This window comes from Sabethes cyaneus, chromosome 3 (assembly GCF_943734655.1).
Source record: "Sabethes cyaneus chromosome 3, idSabCyanKW18_F2, whole genome shotgun sequence".
NCBI lineage: Eukaryota > Metazoa > Arthropoda > Insecta > Diptera > Culicidae > Sabethes > Sabethes cyaneus.
The window spans coordinates 181,653,065-181,672,704 of record NC_071355.1 but is presented as its reverse complement, the minus strand read 5'-3'; the positions used below and the strand labels follow the sequence as shown (position 1 = coordinate 181,672,704).

Here is a 19,640-nt window from a genome sequence, read left to right as displayed (position 1 = left end):
ACAACAATACTATGTAGGTTCTCATCTTATTGCCTATATAATAACTGCAATGCTACACGATTACGGAAAGTAAATTCGTCAGAATAATTGCTTTCGGAGGCGTATATGAGTTGTGTCTATTAAGGTGTTCGTATGAAACATTGGTAATTTCGTTTCAAATATTCTTTGCGAATTCATCGCCTGCATACTACCGGGGTAAAACCGTTACAAGTTGTACTGTCTCATAAAACCTCAAACCATGATTTTTCCTCTGTTAAAGATATTGTTTCCTATAACTCTCCTATCAAGCAAGAGACTTGTCCTGTATAAACTTCACTGTTATCACAAGGTGGTACCTACCGGAACTCGGCAACCATTGTCCGCTTTAGTAAAGTTAAATTTCCTCATAACTTCGACACTGTGGAACCGGTCCGGACCAGTCACCTTCCGGCGTGCAGCGAGGACGTTCCGGTGGTCCACCGTTCACTCCGTGCTCGACAAAGCCGGGCCGGCACTGGACTGTCAGATAGTCTCCCGGATCGTAATGGAACTTGAGCGGCGCTATCAGTCCATTCGGTGGATCTCCGGGATATGGACATTGGGCCTTACCTGGCGAAACGAAAAACAGGCGATTATGGGTTCGGATTGGACCGGAATGCGTAATCCAATCGTGACACTAACTAGGTTCACACGCCGAGAGCTCGTTAAATGGCTAGCCATCGCGTGCCAGGCTGGGAACCAATCGGGGAGTTTGATTTTGAAATATTTTTCAGCTTTTTTTTCATGGTTTTGGTGGCCACGCGGAGCAAGCAAATGGTTTTGTGCGTGCGAAAGGTCAATTTTACACAATGGTTTCAATTATAGGTCTCTTCTATACACAAATAGGAACTGTCTGGAGTTGTGAATTAGTTTAGTTGTGTGCTATTGATTGGTACTTTTCTATATATGGCTTTGTTCACCCTACAACAAGAAGACGAAGACAACAGCTAGGATGCGACGAAAAGGGTTTACTTACAAAATGGCGGCGGGTGAGACCAGAAGCCAGTTTCAGTGCACACTATTGAGGCCTCTCCCACTAACAGATGACCTTCGGTACAACTGAACGTTACTAGTGCCCCAACGGCGTAGCGACGCTGGCCAAACGTGTTCAGTCCGCTGGTTCCGTCGATCCGACCGTTAATTGGTACCAAGGGTTGAGGACATTGAATTGCTAATTAAGATACGTTTAACATTAGTTGAATTAAATAGTATAGAATATGTTCAAACCTAACGTGACATAATTCCAAGGGAACGTGAAGATTTTCTAGGGAAAACTACTTACCACGGCATCTTGGGATAGGGCCACTCCAATGCCCATTTGGTTCACACTCGAGCCCAGGGGGTCCGCTTAAGCGGTAACCCCATGCACAGCGGAATACGGCACGTCCCCAAGCAGATGTATTTAGCTCAACCAGGCTAAGGTGCGGGTCTTCTAAGAACAACGGAGGACACTGAATCGGATGACAGTTTGGAGGAGGCGAAGACCAGTTTCCTGGGAAACGAAAACCATATCGTAAAAATTAATTACTTTGTGATGACGCATGATTAACAAATTTATTCATTCAGATCAGTCTCAACACATCCAATTGTAGCCTTACAGTGAAATTCCGGCATTTTCCACGATTTCTCAACTTCCCAAACACGGACGACATGTCTCGTGCAAAAGTTTTCGTTTTTGGTAACAGAAGTTCAGCGAGAGATTGTTAGGTTAAAGAGTAACAAAACAGCTGAAATCGACAAGTGAGCTCTGCAACCACAGTAGATAAATTCCTGATTTCTATTTTTCTAACGTCCATTAACCAGCAGGTTCGTAGTTCAGCACCTTAGACAATTCATTTAGGCCCTTGCTAAGTATGGATCAAATCTTCTGAATCCTCCAAATTTCACAATAAGTTTAAGTAGAACGTTTTACGTTTTCATCGACTTCTAGGCAGCGTACGACAGAGTCGATTAACAAGAGCTTCAATACAATGGGATTGAGGAGAACTATAGCGATGTCTTGATCAGCAAGAAAACGACTTGCCAGCCAGGAAGTCGCCTACCAGGTTAAGTAAGGTGAACCTTTTCTTTAGGCATTTTTCGGACTGTCCAATTTAAATGTCATTTAAAAATTGGCCAATTTTTGAACAATGCTCTCTTACTTTACTTACTTAATTGGCTTGCAGTTCTAAGACATAGTCTTCATTTGATCTTCATCTGATCTAACTATTCTGCTCGCTGCGCCCCTGGTTGTCTTATTTCTACCGAAGCAAACATCATTTTCGTAAGGCAGTTCTCCGGCAATCTAGCAACAAGCTCTACCCATCGTATCCATCCAGCTTTAGCCATCTTTTGAAAACTAGATTCTTCACAGAACTGCGCGAGTTCATGGTTCATCCTCCATCTCCATACTCCGTTTTCCTGTATGCTGCCGAGATCACCCTTGGCACTGATCTTTAGAAAATTCCAAGCACTTGCAGGTCCTCCTCGAGCATTGTCCACGTTTCATGTCCATAGAGAACAACCGGTCTATTGAGCGTCTGGTACAGGGTACAGTTTGTAAAACGGTCTAGTCTGTGTTCCAAGGTAGACAACTTCGTCAGCTACCTCAACTTCATCGCCGTCGATCGTTACATTGTTGCCCAAGCGGCGTTATCGTGTTACTTGACCTCGATTACGCCGGTCTGCATATACTTTGTGTTAGACGCGTATCGTTCTGATTCAAACTTAGAACAGTCTCAAACTTCGAACACTTCAGAATAAAATGCTCGTTAGTATCGCTAATATGATACAATATTATGCTTATTGTACACCACCGTGTTCGCTAGAATGTCCTCTATCCGGTGAGGTATGACATTGAACTGTAGGACTCCTTGTAAGAAATCAGCAGGCGCTAGAGAAAAAAGTGAGAACTCAGATTTTAACTTCGTTCGCGTACTCTTAGCGTTTCGTGCAAAAGTAGTTGTTTTTTCGTTTGCATTATTTTACCAATTTTAGAACATTTACCTTCCCACTTCGCGATTATTAGGTAAGTGTAAGATATATATGTGCTAAAGCATAGTTAAAATACAATATTTCATGCATTATTTCAAAGATAATAGATAAATAAATGGTGTTCGAAGTTTGAATCACGTTTTGAGGTGTGATTCAAACTTCGAACACCCACGAATAATATCCGGGTTTTTCGGATTTTCCTTCGGAAAAATGAATTATCTGCATTGTAAAGCTGTACAAAGTTAACTTGCTTTAGATGTGGTACATGGAGTTTGAAAATATTGGCAATTGACTACAGAAGTACGGATTGAAACTAATTATCAGTGCGGATTCCGAGTAAATTGACTACATTGGCATGGATGGGTGAGTACTTTGACAGCTTAAATCTATCATAAACATTTGTTGTTTACGAATCATAGTTACTGAGTTATGGGTAAATGTTATTTTAGAGCGGTTTTGATGTAATATTTCGTTGTACGGCAAATACGATATCAACAGGAGGATATTACTTATTGACAAATTGTAGCAGCGTTTTACATCACTCAGATATCTCTCTTGAAATTGCAGTAAGAAGAATTTACAAAATATATTTTACTTTTCCATAATTTAATCAAACCCCGTCAAGCGCCTAGCGGGGCAAAAGTTCGATTTATTGACGGGGTAAAAGTTCGATTCATGGATCGAGAATCTAACTCATTTTACTGACGGGACGACGACACTATGCAAGTCCTTGCGACTTGTAACGTACTGCGCGCGACGCTGTTCGTCCGTCAGTGTTATAGCCGCGATTCTCAACGGGGTTTCGGAGGAAAGGTTTTGTCTCTATCACGGAGCGAAAAAATTCCAGTTTGTTTCAAACGAAATTTTTATAACAATCTAAAAATATTTTTGTTTCAAAACGAAATTCTATTTGAATCAAGAAAATAACAGTTTTGAATTAAAAAGTCAAATTTAAAGTATTGTCAAATTGAGTTTTCAATGTAAATATTTTCATTTCAATCATGCATATCCGTTTGAAACGAAATGAAATTTCTGTTTGTGCGTAAAACAATCATAAATGTGGTTGAAACTTCATTTTTACCTTTGTTATAGAGTAAGGATGCGATTTGATGATTTATCGGTGCAGATACCGAGTAAATTGACTACATTGGCATTAATGGGTTACTACTTTGACTGCTTGAATCTAACGTAAACTTTGGTTGCTTAGCATAGTTGCTGAGTTATGTGCAAATATTATTTTAGGGTCGTTTTGATGTAAGTTTTTGTTATACGGGTAATACGATATCAACAGGAGGATATTACTTGTTGAAAATTTGTAGCAGTGTTTTACATCACTCGCATATCTGTTTTGAAAGTACGGTGAAAAGAGTTTACAAAATATATTTCGCTTTTCCATAATTTAATCAAACCCCGTCAAGCGCCTAGTGGAGTAAAGGTACGATTCACGGACGGGGCAAAAATGTATAGCTTATATACAGCTTTTGGCACTATATTACAGATACTACAAATGGAAGATCTGCAGAAAACTGTGCTCTACAGATGTTGGTCGATGGAAAACAATGTTTTTCCGCTGATGAAACAAAAACAAACGTTTGGGAAAGTTTAGATCTAACGGAGGTTGCAATACACCAGCGGAAAATAGGAAAGGTGTAAATTGAGAATACCACAGATTGACGATAATATGCTTTTGTTAGCTACTGCTGTGCTAATTTCATGGATTCGAGCTTCGCACTTTTGCCCCGCGGTATTCGAACTTTTGCCCCGCTAGTGGGGTAAAAGTGCGAATCGGCACTAGGTCAGAAGAATGAAGAATTTATTTTCAACAACACTATTATTGCAGATGATTTATAGTTGAATATAAAGACATTGAGTAGCTGCATCACAATAAAATATATTTTGTTGTTGTCCTTCTTTGTATCTCGCGAAAATTGATGACAACTTCAAACATCGCACTTATGCCCCGCCCTACTCTAATACTTTTCCAAGTAATACAAGTGTTCGATGTCTGAGAGTGAAATATTCGAGCTTTGAATGTCGACCATGAAAGTGTTCGAAGCTTGAATCAAAACCGAACAGCAATTTTTTAGTGTTTTTCAATGTAAATTAACATTTTATCCTCATTTTTAAAACTTTAACATGAAAATAATTAAATTGTCATGCTATTAAACCATTTATGTGAGTAGAATAAAGATGTTTTCGAACATTTTTCTTTGAAGAAAGTCTCAGCATAGCTTAAGTGTTCGAAGTTTGAATCAGAACGGTATTTACCTTTAACTTTATCTTTTCTGCCACGTGCCGGATGGAGATTCCACTACACTGCTAATAACTGTTTTTTTATTTTTATTGGTCGGCCATCAGCGCATCAAGAGGCTATATAGGTAATAACTGTTTTGATGGTGTTCCAACAGTCCTCGAAACGGGCTTCGTCCAGCTCGTCCTCATTCGGCAGCGCAGCTTCGGGTGAATCCGCATAATTTACGGCGGCATCCCTATACTTCAGCTGTTCGAGACGCTGGTACCGAATGGCGTTCACAACGGAGCGTTTTGGAAGCATCCCAACCATCACTAGGTCCTAGGTGGTAGTCATCATCGGTCATCAAAACATGGTCGATCTGTGATTCTGTTTGATTTGGTAACCTCAATGTGTTCTTGTGTAGAAGGGCCCTATTCTCACAGTCACTTCACCTCACTTTACTTATCTCACGCGCCCTATTCTCAGTCACCTCACCTCACCTAACAGCTCCCTATTTGATTTGCACCATCACCCAGGTGAGCGGTGTCACCTAGGGGACTGTGAGAATCGCAAATTGTGCTCTCACCCAAAAAATTTAGGTGAGGTGACTGTGAGAATAGGACCCGAAGTCTATGCTGCAAGAAGGTACTACGTACGGCCGTGTTCTTGGAGATAGCAAAGTCGTTAAGTCTTAGACCCATTTCGTTGGTCAGCGGGTGTACGTTGCACCCACCAATAACCGGGTTGTATTCCTCCTGTTGGCTGACCTAGGCATTGAAATCCCCGGTGACGATTTTGATATCATGTTTTGCTCTCCTTGCCCCCTGAATGCCTCCTTGTACCGGTACATCTGAGGTGAGGGCTGTGCACGTTGATGATGCTTATATTGAAGAATCGGCCCTTCATTCTCAACCAGTACATTCGAGGATTGATTAGCCACCACCCAATCATTCGTTTCCACATCTCTCCCATAACTATGAATGAGCTGTACCGAGCTCGTGTGTGTTCGTGCAGCTTTGGTAGCTGGTATGTCCATCTCTGAACGTACGTACCCATCAACGCCTGCACCACCTGCAGCGCTATGACACGTCGAACTTGTGGCTCTTCAATACGACAGAGAGCACTCGAGTGCTCTGGCCTTTATCTCGTCAGAGGACCTTACTTACTTACTTTACTTTTTCGGCGATAATCCGTTTATTGAATCCTTGCCGAATTCAGGAGCTGTCTCCACAATACTCGGTCTTAGACTGCCGCTCCCCAGTCGCTCCTAACACCCGCTGTTCTAGCATCCTCGTCAACAGCACTCATCCAACGGATATGGGGTCTGCCTCGAAGTCATCGGCCTCTGTCGGGTTCTCTGCTAAATATCGTTTTCGCTGGTCTCTCATCTGGCATGCTTGCTACGTGGTCAGTCCAGACCATTGTAGCCTGCTATAATTTAATCGCTTCACAATATCCGCATCTTTGTATTCTTGGTATATTTCATGATTCATGCGCCTGCGCCACCCTCCTTCGTCTAATATGCCGCCAAGAATTGATCGCAGGATCTTGCGCTCGAAAGCACCAAGAGCTCGTCGGTCGCTCTCTTTCAACGTCCACGCTTCGCGGCCGTAGAGTACCACCGGGAGAGTTAGCATTTTATAGAGCACGAGTTTTGTACGGAGTTGTAGGCTACGGGACCTTTACAAGCCAGCAAGCCACCATATACTTTGATTTGGTAGAATTTATGATAAGCCCTGTCCTCGCAGCTTCCTCCTTAAGATGCGTGTACGCTTCTTCCACAGCTCTACGGTTAACACCGATGATATCGATATCATCCGTGAACCCTAGGAACATATGAGATCTCGTGATTATGGTACCGCTTCTCTGCACGCCTGCCCTTCGAATAGCACCCTCCAGCACCTTCCGTCAGAGGACCAACGAAGCACAAAAGAGCTTCCCTGTCAGCATACAACCCTGGCTTCCACCGGGATTGGTTATCCGACCTTCATCAGTTGTTCATATCCCGACTGGTACCACGAATAGGCAAGGATAGGAGTTGTTGAATATGAGGCTGTGAACCACTGTACGCTCTATTTCATACCCACAGATGTACAAGTCATCGACGGTACGCTTTATTCAGCCGTTCACCAACCCTCAATGATCTCTGCTTCATGCGATTCTAAGCAATAACAGAAAAATAAATCAAATTGACTCTTACCTGAAGCCAAACAAGTTGCATTAGCGGTTCCTTGTAAGGTGTAACCAAGCGGACATCTGTAGAGAGCTCTCTGACCCAGTTTTATTCCCTCCAATCGCAACGAAAGTGGTGGTCTCGGTTCCGAAAGAGCTGCACACTGCGATGCTGAAATATTGTTAATGACCCGTTAACTGACCGAATTGATGGCTTTGAGACGGATCTCGCTTACTAGCAACGATTATCACTATACTATTCGTCAACCCACGGGGAGAAGCACAGGTGTACGTTCCCGAGTCTTGGCTTTGGATGTCCTTAATAGTTAAGCGGTAACGGGACGCTTTCTCCTCCGGTACTGCCGACCAACCTACATTGAAAAAATCAGGAATGGGGTTGAATTGATTAAATGCAGTCTCCCTGTCGGGCATATCTACTGAATATCACAACACGAGAGAGAAGGTTTGCAGGTTCCAAAAGAAACAAAAGAAGAAAGGGGAAATCACTTGGTAAGAGCATTGAAGTTTTTCAAATGGTTCCATGTGACTGATTAACGTTTTCTTGATGGATGCTTTGGATGGATTTGATAGATTTAACTAAGAGCGCGATAGTCATACCAGTCAAGTACTGTCGGAACCAGCCAGTCCATGTCCACTCCGGTGAACCTCGACGTCTAGGATACATGCAATCCAGATGAATTGTACTAGTGGGCAGGACAGCTAGTACTCCGGACGGTTCATAGGCAGCAGATCCTACGCCTACCTTGATTCGGATAGATGGCGGACTGTCATCTAAGATGATAGATGAAATTTCATTTTTATATTCTACAGGTAACTTAGTAAGGAATTACCAGAATAATTTGTCAGCAGGGTCGTCGGCACGCAATTGGGCATTTTTGGAGCCCACAGACCATTTGAACAGAGTACTTTAGTTTCACCGAGAAGTTTATACAAACCAAGATCGCGACATCTAGCTTGAAGAGTATGTCCATGTGGTAAGTCCCAACCAGACGTCTGAAAGAAAGTAACCCTTGCAAATAAAAGCAAAAATAATGCCTACATGAGTTGATATGAACATACCACAGAGACATTCTTGTAGCTTAGTAGCAAATGCGCTGGAATTTGATCTACCACACAGCGCTTATATAGGGGTTCGAATTTTAATTGACCATTTTCGTCCATTTCATGTTCGTTCATGGCACACAGTGGTCCCACCCAGTGCCCTTTGATGCACTGAATCTTGCAGAGCCGGTGCCCTCCGAGAGGTCCAACTTCACCTGGGAACCGCACCTCCATGACTTCTCTGAATTGATGCAATTCTGGGCTTTCTTCAATTTCCTCGCTCTCCTTCTCTTCATCAGGACTTTCCCGGGAATCTGGCAATGGCGGAACGTAGCTACCGTCCTCATCGTACTGACCTATGCAGGAGTATCCAGGAACAGTTAGAACATTTCGAACCAGTACAAAACTCTGAAGCGATTCAACAAGCTAAAGCGTAATGAAAGCGGTAAACATTTTAAAATTCACACCCAAGCGAAAGAAGGTCGCTATTGAAAAACGGCAGAATTTTTTTTATTGTAGGTATATATGGCGGATGAACGGAATACGGGTGAATTGCCCTACAGCTCGAAGCGTGGATCTAGTGGAATGATGGAGTCCACTCTGTAGTGTGACGCAGCAGCAGTTTTTTGGCGCGATTAATGTGCGAAAGGTAATGAATCTCTATGTACTAGCAACGCTCACCTTTGTTGGCATTTCGACTGATACTCTTACTGCCACTATCGCTGCCGCCTTTCGGCCGACTGAGCGCACCGGTTGCCTTACCAGACTTACGCTTAACCCGTACCATGGACCCTTGGTCCTGACCGAGCTGGGCGTCCTCTGCAGTAACGCTTCCGTCACGCATTTTATGGCCATCTTGCTCCAAGTCCGAGGTATCTAGATCATGTTCTTTGTTCAGTATTGGTTAAGTAAATACTCGCTTAGCTAAATATTTCCTGCTCTCGCACTTTCTAATTACAATCAATCTAAAATCAATCAATCCAGGTTGTTTAAATCAGTAATGAATTTTGAATTTCGGATAGTTTTCCAATTTGGAGCACCAATCAGTATCACTAATCGGGATTGAGATTTAAAGCTTCCCCAGCTACCGAAGTCCAACAACACACAAAACTAAAACACCTCTAAACTTGACTACAAAAATGATCTGTTCTAAAGTATCCACTCACCTTGTTTGTTGTGTCTGGTGATACTCTTACTTCCGCTATCGCCGCCACTTCCTTTGGCCCGACTCAACGCTCCGGTGGTTTTACCCGACTTTCTCTTTACTCTTGTCTTAACACCGTGGACCTCAATCACCTCCGTTTCGGACAGTTCGCCGATTTCATTTCGATCAACATACCGTTCTCGGTCATCCGACTCCGGCTGATCTTCGCCATCTTCCTCGTCTAGTTGATTACTATTTAAAAACACATTATCAAACACACTGTGATCACTATCGTTCTCATTGAAAACGTTGTTGATCACAATAACCGGTGTCAGTTCCTGGTGCAGAACGTTTTCCTGTCCATCCTGCTGTCCGAAGGGTGACCTTCGCAGACGGCGGCCCGACCGCCTGACAGCTCGTCTAGCCCGTTTTTTGTTGTAGTGCGATGGGAACGATGCCGCTGCCAGAGATTCCCTAGCCTCGGCATTCTGTATTCCCATCTCCCACCAGAAGGGAGTATCGTGCGAATCGTGCAGGGCTACACTTTGACCAACCAAGGCAGCTGCCTTGCCGCCGTCGATAAACTCTAGCTCGGCGGTAGTGAAGTCCTGCGGTAAATTGACTTGCGTAGTTTCGAATGTAACGAAGGGAGCCTCAGTGCTGGGGAAGGATTTTCGCGGTCGCGAGATTTTGAAGTCTGGTGGGGGACAGCCGGTAGTGGTTTCTGGAATAACAATCGATAACACGGTATGAAGTCGACTTTCATTTGGTAAAGTAAAAAGAATTTCAAAATTACATTTTGTGTTCCGAATTGAAACTGTCACCTGATTATGATTTTAATGTGTAAAGCGTTTTATTACGGATGTTATGGGTTAAAATCCAAAACCAAAAACTCACGTTAAATAGGCAGGGGTGACATTGCGATTCTCGTTTTGAGTGATTTTGGTTCGTTTTGACCACGTTAAACGAATGGGCGAAACGAACCAAAATCACTCGAAACGAGAATCGCAATGTATCCCCAGGATTCGAACGTGTAATCAAATTTTTGACGTAGGACTACTGGTACAAGGGGTAATTCCAAAAAATAAAAAAATGGGAGCGTTACGAAAAAATGAAATATTTTGAACGCTAGTAGCTCTGCCAATTATGAATGGATTTTGACGGTTTGAACACCAATCGATTCATAATAGAATGTAGAAAGATTTAGAAGGCAGATGTAGAATGCATTTGGTTTTTATCACAATTTTTATTTTCAATCATTAAATAGTGAAAATTAACGAGAAGTTTCAAGATCAAATTTCCCCATACATTTTTTTCGTGATTGCCTCGCTTTACAGGCTGGGACGACAGTTAACCCATTAAGCCCCACACTTTTCCCAGCAGGGATAGAAAGTTGAAACTTTCAGGAAAATTCTCTTTTAGGTCAACTAAGAAAAAACCGCTGACATGTATTTTTAATTTTGACCCTGTGTCCCGTAACGCTACGTTGCGAAAACGCAACGCTGGGCGTTAAGGGTATACCGTTTTTGCATACCTTCATTATTATGCATATAAATGCTTCATACTTTTTTACCGTTAAATCAAATTTGTGATTTTTTGTGATTTTGGGTATTAATAAAGATTAAATGAACAACTTAGAGTATTACATGTTATGTTTTATGATAGATATCGAAACATTTGGGTTGAAGACCATCTTTGCACTAGACGCATAGTATGCAGTTTGAATGCTAAATGCATGTCATCGCAGATGATTAAATGCCTACTAACACGTTCCGGAAAGATTGTAATATTAAATTTGGGCCCATGAAACTGTCGTTGCCATCACTCAATTCCTCCAGATATTCCGGATGCAAAGGTACTTTAACAATTTTATTACCCTCTTATCACAACGGCTTCTCCATCTGCCATCAGTATTTGAAGCTGCGAATTCTATGTTATGTAACCTTTTATAATGATTCCGGGATATTTTAAATAAGCGAAAGATAGGATTTACATTCATTTGTTTACTAAAAAGTAACGACATCAAATGAAACACCGCAGCGAACGAACGAAAACAAACGTTCCCCTAGCAAATTTTGAATATCGTTACTTCCTAGCGTTGCGTTTTATCACAGCTGTAATTATGTTACATGTAACATCTGACCTTTGAGCAAAAACAGGTCGATTAGATTTTTTTCCAATTTTTCTTTGTTTCTCAGGGTCCAAGTTGATATCTTAAACCGGGCCTTCTCTAGAATCGAATGAAAGTGCGTAGCGTTTTCGCAACGCTGGGAGGAAATGGGTTAAACAAACCATTCGTTTAGCGGAAGTTTCCGATGGTTTTTGGAATGACATTGGAAGGATTTCCATAGAGCAAAGCAATGTATAATTAGCTACGTGACAGTAGAGGGAGCTGACTGGGAAAGAATCGACAAGTAGGGGGACGAGGAACGTGAGTATGAATGTATGTTTCGCTACAGTTCCGGAACTCCTGGACTGTTCTTCATTGAACGTCGTTAGTCAAACACATGTATTTTGGCATAATAGAATCAGCGCAGGGGGGTTGACAAAAGAGGGAGATGGTCTCTTACAAGGGGTAAGAAATGTTCAAATTGGTAAAGGGGTGCGTTCCTCTTGTATTTGGAACGATAGCAGTTGTAAACTTGCTGGATTTCTGAAAGGGGGAACAGGGTGGCCGTAAAAAGGCTTTTTGTCGATTTATAGGGATTACCGGGAAGAAGTTAGATTTACAAGTGGCTGGGGGACAACATGAGGGAACTGACAAAGGGAGTAGACACATTAAAATGAAAAAAAGGGTTTTGTTTCTTGGATTATGAGAATTTTCGGTACAATAACAGATGTACAAGTGACTAAAGGCAAAGGGGCCCGAGTAAGATCGGGCAATCAGCTAGTATAAATATAAGATAAAATCTTTATAAGAATTAAATAAAACCAAGCGGTTTCAGAATTGTTACTTGGGTCGGCACAACCCATCCAATAAATTAAATTTTATTACGTTTCTCTAGTGGTTTTCATGGCCAATTTCATAAAACGACTAATAAAACTATGAGCTACACTAGAACTTTCTAATGACGACTATAAAACTGCCTTCCAGTCAAGTGGCCCAACTTCAGAACGTTTTTATAACCTCTGAGAAACAGGTTATAAGCTCAAGAAGGCTTATTACGCTCTGCTTAAAGCAGCAATAAAACCGATTGTGCTTTCGTTGCTTGAGGCCAACGCCAGATTTTAATTATGCTTTTCACTTTGTTCTAAAAAGCTACAAAGCATAAAGCTTGGTTTGGTAATAAACTAAATAAGTCAGTTACTAGTCAGTAAATCATTCTAATCGATTTGGTTAATAACGGCCGTAATAAAATATCCTGTAGAATAAATAATAAATTTTCAGCAGTTTCCGTAGTTGTGCAGCATATGCACATTCAATTTTATCGCCCATATTGGTAAGATAGAAGGATAGAGCGTCGTGTATTGTCAAAACATTTGGGCGCAAACTGAAAGAGTGTGGTTTAGTAATTGAACTACGCAATATATTTTTAGCCTCACATCGAAGTTTCGCAATATCATCCAGTCAACCATTCTTCCTCACCAAACGCTCCTCCACCTTTAATAAAAAATGATAGAAGAATGCAATCAAAGCGTCATCGAAATTTTTTAGTTTTTGAAAACTATTCGTTTTAACAAAATAAATATATTCAATTAGTCAATCTGAATTTCTAGCCAAATCAACCCTGTACTTTATTTTTTGTTTGCGGGCTAAAAAAATCTAGAATAGGGCAATATGACGTCGTATAAAATGTTTGCGGTGTTAGGCTCTAATGCTCCTGATAATAGCACCAATAAATTTGTTTGATCAGGGTGTTACTATTTTAATAGCAATTTGAAATTAACCAATTTATTGCGAATTTACATGCAACCGCAATAATATCAATTTCGTGTTGATACGCCATATCGTATTGCTACACCCAACTTGTACTAAGCTTATAAGCAGTGTTGGGCACAATTTCGCCAATTCGCTAACTAGCGACCCTGAATTCTGATTAGCGAGTTAGCGTTTTAGCTAAATTTGGAGATTTGAGATCGCTAAATCGCTAAAGTTGCATGAAAATTAGAAAATTATTCAAACTTTACCACGCTGTTATTATATTGCACTAGCTGACCCGACAAACTTCGTATTGCCACAAATTAAAATATGTTGTACATAAATCGTGAATCTGTCACAATCTCGAGTTTAGCAAGTTTCTGAGGAGCTCAACCTTAGATAGCTCATTTTGGCAGTTACGTCACTATGAAAGCATGGGTAGTTTAATTTACAAATTTTCAATTTTTCCTCGTAGTAAAGTAGAAAACAATCCCCCGTTACTTAGCCAGATAAAATAAAGCAGATAGCACTTAAATATTCGCCGTGATTGTATAACATTTCGCCGAATACCATTTCGCGGAAAACCTTGCGCGGAATGTACCATTTCACGGAAAACCTTTTCGTGGAAAGTACCATTTCGATCCTCAGGATGAAAACAAACCTAGACAGAGGTGATTTCTGCGGGGGGCTGCAGATTGCTTTCGGTGGTCTTGTTATTGTCTGTTAAGTTTTATAGAAGAGTAGAATTTCTCGAGTTCGATTAGTTTTTGAGTTACGCAAAAATTTCAGGTGTATTTGTATGAAAGTCCTTATCTCCCTGCCACAGGGGTGAGGGGTCTCAAACCATCATAAAAAAGCCCTGCCTCCAAAACCCCCCACATGCCAAATTTGGTTCCACTTGCTTGATTAGTTCTCTAGTTGGGAGGATATTTGCATTTCATTTGTATAGGAGCCCCACTCCCACTATTAAATGGGGAGAGGTCATAATTCCCCTCCTAAAGAGAGAAGGGGTCTCAATTCACCATAGAAAAAAATGCCTATAAAAACACCCACATGCTAAATTTGGTTCCATTTGCTTGATTAGTTCTGGAGTTATGAGGAAATTTGTATTTCATTTGTATGGGAGCCCCCCCCCTCTCCTAAAAAGGTAAGAGTCCTATCAGCAGCATCTTTGGCTCGAGCAGCACGTTCCTCACAATCATATGGAAGATTTGTGCCTTCAGTGCCCTGCATTTGTACCTTATAGGAGCCCCCCCCCCACTATTGAAGAGGGGAGGGGATAAAATTCCCCTCCTAAAGAAGGGAGGGGTCCTAATTCATCATAAAAAAAATTCATGCCTCCAATACACCCACATGCCAAATATGGTTCCATTTGATTAATTAGTTCTCCAGTTATGAGGAAATTTGTATTTCATTTGTATAGGAGCCCCCCCGATTAAAGTGGGGAGGGATCCTAATTCACCATAGAAAAAAATCTTGCCTCCAAAAACCTTCACATGCCAAATTCGGTTCCATTTGCTTGATTAGTTCTCGAGTTGTGAGAAAATTTGAATTTCATTTGTATGGAAGCCCCCACCTCTTAAAGGGGAGAGGGTTCATAATTCCCATCCTAAAGAGGAGAGGGGTATCAATTCACCACAGAAAAAAAAGTTTACCCACAAAAACACCAACATGCTAAATTTGGTTCCATTTGCTTGATTGGTTCTGGATGTATTTCATATGTATGGGAGCCCCCGCCTCCTAAAAAGCTAAGGGGTCCTGATTCATCATAGAAAAAAATCATCAAAAAATCAATTAATTAGTTCTCGAGTTATGAGTAAATTTGTATTTCATTTGTATAGGAGCCCCCCCCCCCTCGCTTAAAGTTGGGAGGGATCCTAATTCATCATAGAAAAAATTCTTGTCTCCAAAAACACCCACAGATCAATAATTGTTCGATTTGCTTGATTAGTTCTCGAGTTATGCAGAAATTTGTGTTTCATTTGTATGGGAGCCCCTCGCTTAGTGGGAGGAGGCGTCTCCTCTAACCATCATAAAAACCTTCCCTGGCACCAAAATCCCCTACATGCAAATTTTCACTCCGATCAGTTCAGTAGTTTTCGATTCTATAAGAAACATACGGGCAGACAGACAGAAATCCATTTTTATAGGTATAGATTTGTATGGGAGCCCCCCCCCCCCTCTTAGTGGAGTGAAGAATCTCTAAGCATCATAAGAACCTTCCCTGGCACCAAAAACCCCTACATGCAAATTTTCACTCCGATCGGTTCAGTAGTACTCGATTCTATAAGGAACATACGGGCAGACAGACAGAAATCCATTTTTATAGGTATAAATTTGTATGGGAGCCCCCCCTCTTAGTGGGGTGAAGAATCTCTAACCATCATAAGAACCTTCCCTGGCACCAAAAACTCCTACATGCAAATTTTCACTCCGATCGGTTCAGTAGTTTTCGATTCTATAAGGAACATACGGGCAGACAGAAATCCAGTTTTATAAATATAGATTTCTATGGGAGCCCCCCGTCTTAGTGGGGCGAGGTTCGGTTCAGTAGTTTTCGATTCTATAGATATAGATTGATCAGAAATAATGTCACCATTGGCGGAGCTATGGGGCTAAACCTCGAGGAAGGCTGAGGGCACCTTGCTCTCGGTGTCCTTTTTCAGCTTCTACTGCACTTAACCTTTCTCCAAAAGGGAGAGGATATTGAATGTGCTGGATCGACTATATCCGGCGGACAAGAAGTGCCCCACGATGTCCAACTTCTTTACTCCGGGCTGCAACTGGCAGTACGAACAAAGCATCGAGTGTAGTTGCTTGACTGTTTTCGTCATAGCTGCTGTAAACCAATTGATAACGCTGTCAAATTATTTCTGTATACAATAGGGTTGGTGGATTTATCACCGCATGAATATCCCGAGCAGGAGCGAAGAGCAAAATAATAACTGTGTTATTGAAAATCGAATAACTCATGTCAAAATTTGGTCTTGTTTTGGCTGACATAGTTGGTAAAATAACAAAAAATAATAATGTTTAAAAAAAAATGTTTTCTCCAAGTAGTAATTCCTTATAATCGCTGCGAATGAAAGGGGTACAAGTGCATAACTTAGAAGGAAAAGTATGTAAATGCAAATAACATTTTCAAAAAATGTCTTTTAAATCCCGAAAATCAAAATGTTCTTCTAAGATTTCAATGTAAATTAATAAAGTGAGGTGAACACAACCATAGTGCGTCATTAGTTTTGTATTATATAACCTGACGAATTTTCTAGAGGAGTTAACTTTGAATCTGGCTTTCGCGAAATTTACTTTTTGTCACTTACACCCCTTTCCTTCTGACCCACTCAATTGAAACAATGCCAATGAAAATGGGAAACCTGAGTCAATACTCAATAGCTGTACTGCCGGGGAAAAGCAGCTTTTAGACGTACATATTTGAATAAGCTTCATAATTTAAATTTAACAGTAAATATACAAAATGCTACTGGACAACGTAAGAATCATCACCATTCTTAATGGAAAACAGTCGAAACGTTCTTCATTACAATTGAGTTCAACGACGAAATTGCTGTACATGTAATACGTACAACACACAATGTGTCTCTATTTGAAGCCTTATTCACACACTCACGAAGCTTCTATGCTATTCCTACCAACATACGGCTGCTACATCAATTCCAGAGCATATGCGCTCTTTAAGGGGATTCCATCTGACAGCAACAGCAGCGGCAGCAGTAACATATGCGAATCTCTCCCCGGAGTACCCGTCCCCGAGTAACAATGTAGTATGCTGTCTTTCAGTTTCAATAATGCTTCAGAGTAATTAGATTTACAACCTGATGAATAATGGGTCATGCCTTGTGCTGATAGCTGGCGCAGTTGCAACACAACCGGAAAGTATGTAAATATGCGCATCAAATCTCGACAGTTCAGAACCGTACAAGATAAATGCTAGCTCACATCCTCGGCGACCGAAGAGGCGAGTGCATATTTGATAGCTACGTTGCGGTGCTTGCAGGAGACAAGGATAAGCTGCACTTGGCCTGATGCTGAATAATTTCTAGGCGAGAAGATGCTGTGTGTCTTTCTAAATCAATAACACATGACCGGAGATTTTTCTATGGTTTACTGGAAGTCAGAACTGTTTTCTAAAAGATTAAAAATGTCCATGTATTATATTTCAATTCAAAGTTAATAATTCTCCTGGGTAAAAGAGCCTTTTTGCATATTTCCCACGAAGTTGAATTTGGCGATGAATAGCATTTCATGTGAGCACAAATACTCCTCAAAAAAAACTAAATAAAACTTTCAATGTTAGGAGCAATGTAACCCGACGCTGTACAACTTAGATGAAAGGGAAAACTTTCTCCAGACCTTTCTGGAAAAAAGCGCGCGCTCCGGTGTTTAACGCCATCGCATTCTATCGTAAAAGTTTGTTTGCAAAGAACAGTTCCATTGCTTGCGTTTTGTACAAACACCCTCTAGTGTGGTTCAAGTTTTATTTCTCCCGGCGTAGCCGTAGCTGTACGTGTAATTGTTCAGAACGGGTCAGCTGAAGTTTGTTGAATAATTTACATTTCGAAAATTTAAAAAGTTGTAATAATCGCTTAGCATAGATTTGAATTAAAGTGAAAAGAAGGGTATTCAGTTGTGGTCCGCCCATCCACACATTTGTGAAAAAAAATTCGAAATTTAGGGTGTTATCTCCTTGCTTAAATAAAAAATAACAACCGAAATACGAAGTGATTGTCAGCTTATGTACGTTTCGGCCAGAGTGAATTGCAAGAGATTGGATCATCCGTCCCCTTCAGAGCGCAAACACGCAAGATTTTGTTCCGGTGAAATTTTAAAACGCAGAATTTTACCCGCCCCATTGAGTTACGTAAATGTATGCATACCTTGTTGTAGGGAGGAAAAAAAAGAAGAATATGTCACACCAGTGTCAAAGCAGTAAAAAGATAAATAACAGAAAAACTTACCGGGTTCATTTGTCGGCGGTGGATGGGCATCCGAGGTACCCTCGTCGGTTCGGATGGTTTGGATGCAAACACTCGTTAGCAGTGTGACGAAAAGCAAACATTTTCCGATTTCAATTTTACATATTTTTCCTGCTCCGGCTGCCACTGCCGATGATTGGGGAATCATTTTCTCACTTTAGTGCTTTTCCCCCCGGTTGCAGATCGTCGTTTTTCCGCTTCTGGTTGGAAGCTGTTCAGTTGTATGTTTATTTGATGAAATCTGATTTCTTTCGCTTGGCCGATAATTTTACGTGCTCTACTTGGCTATGCCACGCCAGGACCAGGACCAGGCGATGATTCGAACGAATGAATAGTGGCAATGTTTGCTTATGCAGAAGCCGTTTCTGATTGTGCAAACATCAGGATGGCAATAATATTCCAAAGTGATATGGAAATATAATCTCCGCTGTTGCACCAAGACCGCTAAGTTTCCTCCGCCTTCGCTGCCGTGGCCCTGTAAGTGTGGGTGGAAATTGAAAGAAACGAAAGCTAACTTATAGTCGCGGTCGGGAGCAAACCACGTTTGCTATATGTGTACAGATAGAAACCCCGCAGGCACAACCAAAGCTCGCAGGATATTTTTAGAGCATATGATACTGGTTTATATTGACATCTGGAAGCGTGAGCTAAGGAAAAATGTTTTATTTCCGGTATGGAAAGAACGTTAGTAAGACATTTCAAGAAAGTTTATTAAAAATAACTATTTGGTAAATGTTGAATATTTATGTTGTAATTCTTATTTAGTTTATTGTTATGTTTCGAAACCTACCAAATTTAGCCTTGGTCAAATATTCGTATACCAAATAACTGAGCTTGAAACACTTTATATCAAGGTCATGCGCAAAATTTTTCTGATTAATGAGTTTCCTGTTTCTTGTGTTATTTTAAAGCTTTTGAAACTAGTTTATGTGCTGAATGATACATCCGCAGACCTGCAGTTTTAAGCCGACTCGACCGTTTGGAGTGTGTGCTGTCCTCACTTACCGTCGCTCGTGAGGTGTAAAATATATTTGCAGTATGTAAATACAAAAACATTTGAGCTACAATTCAATATATTTTTTTTGAGTTATTGAAATCGGTTCAGTGTTCGGATTATCAGGTATCGGATTAGTGGGGAGGTACTATACAGCACTTTTTCTTGCTTTCGTGCCACCGTAAGAG

General features: G+C 41.1%; 1 protein-coding gene across 1 annotated transcript; it reads right to left on the bottom strand.

Moving 5' to 3' along the window:
• Positions 1-373: 373 nt before the first annotated feature.
• On the bottom strand, positions 374-18,606 carry LOC128740473 (locomotion-related protein Hikaru genki). Its single transcript, XM_053836012.1, has 11 exons — positions 18,441-18,606; positions 9,625-10,326; positions 9,140-9,334; positions 8,477-8,814; positions 8,248-8,410; positions 8,015-8,188; positions 7,633-7,767; positions 7,425-7,568; positions 1,301-1,510; positions 995-1,189; positions 374-588 (listed from the first exon to the last, which is right to left on the bottom strand). Exons 1-11 carry the CDS (start codon positions 18,604-18,606, stop codon positions 374-376), a joined length of 2,637 nt encoding a protein of 878 aa, XP_053691987.1.
• Positions 18,607-19,640: the final 1,034 nt, after the last annotated feature.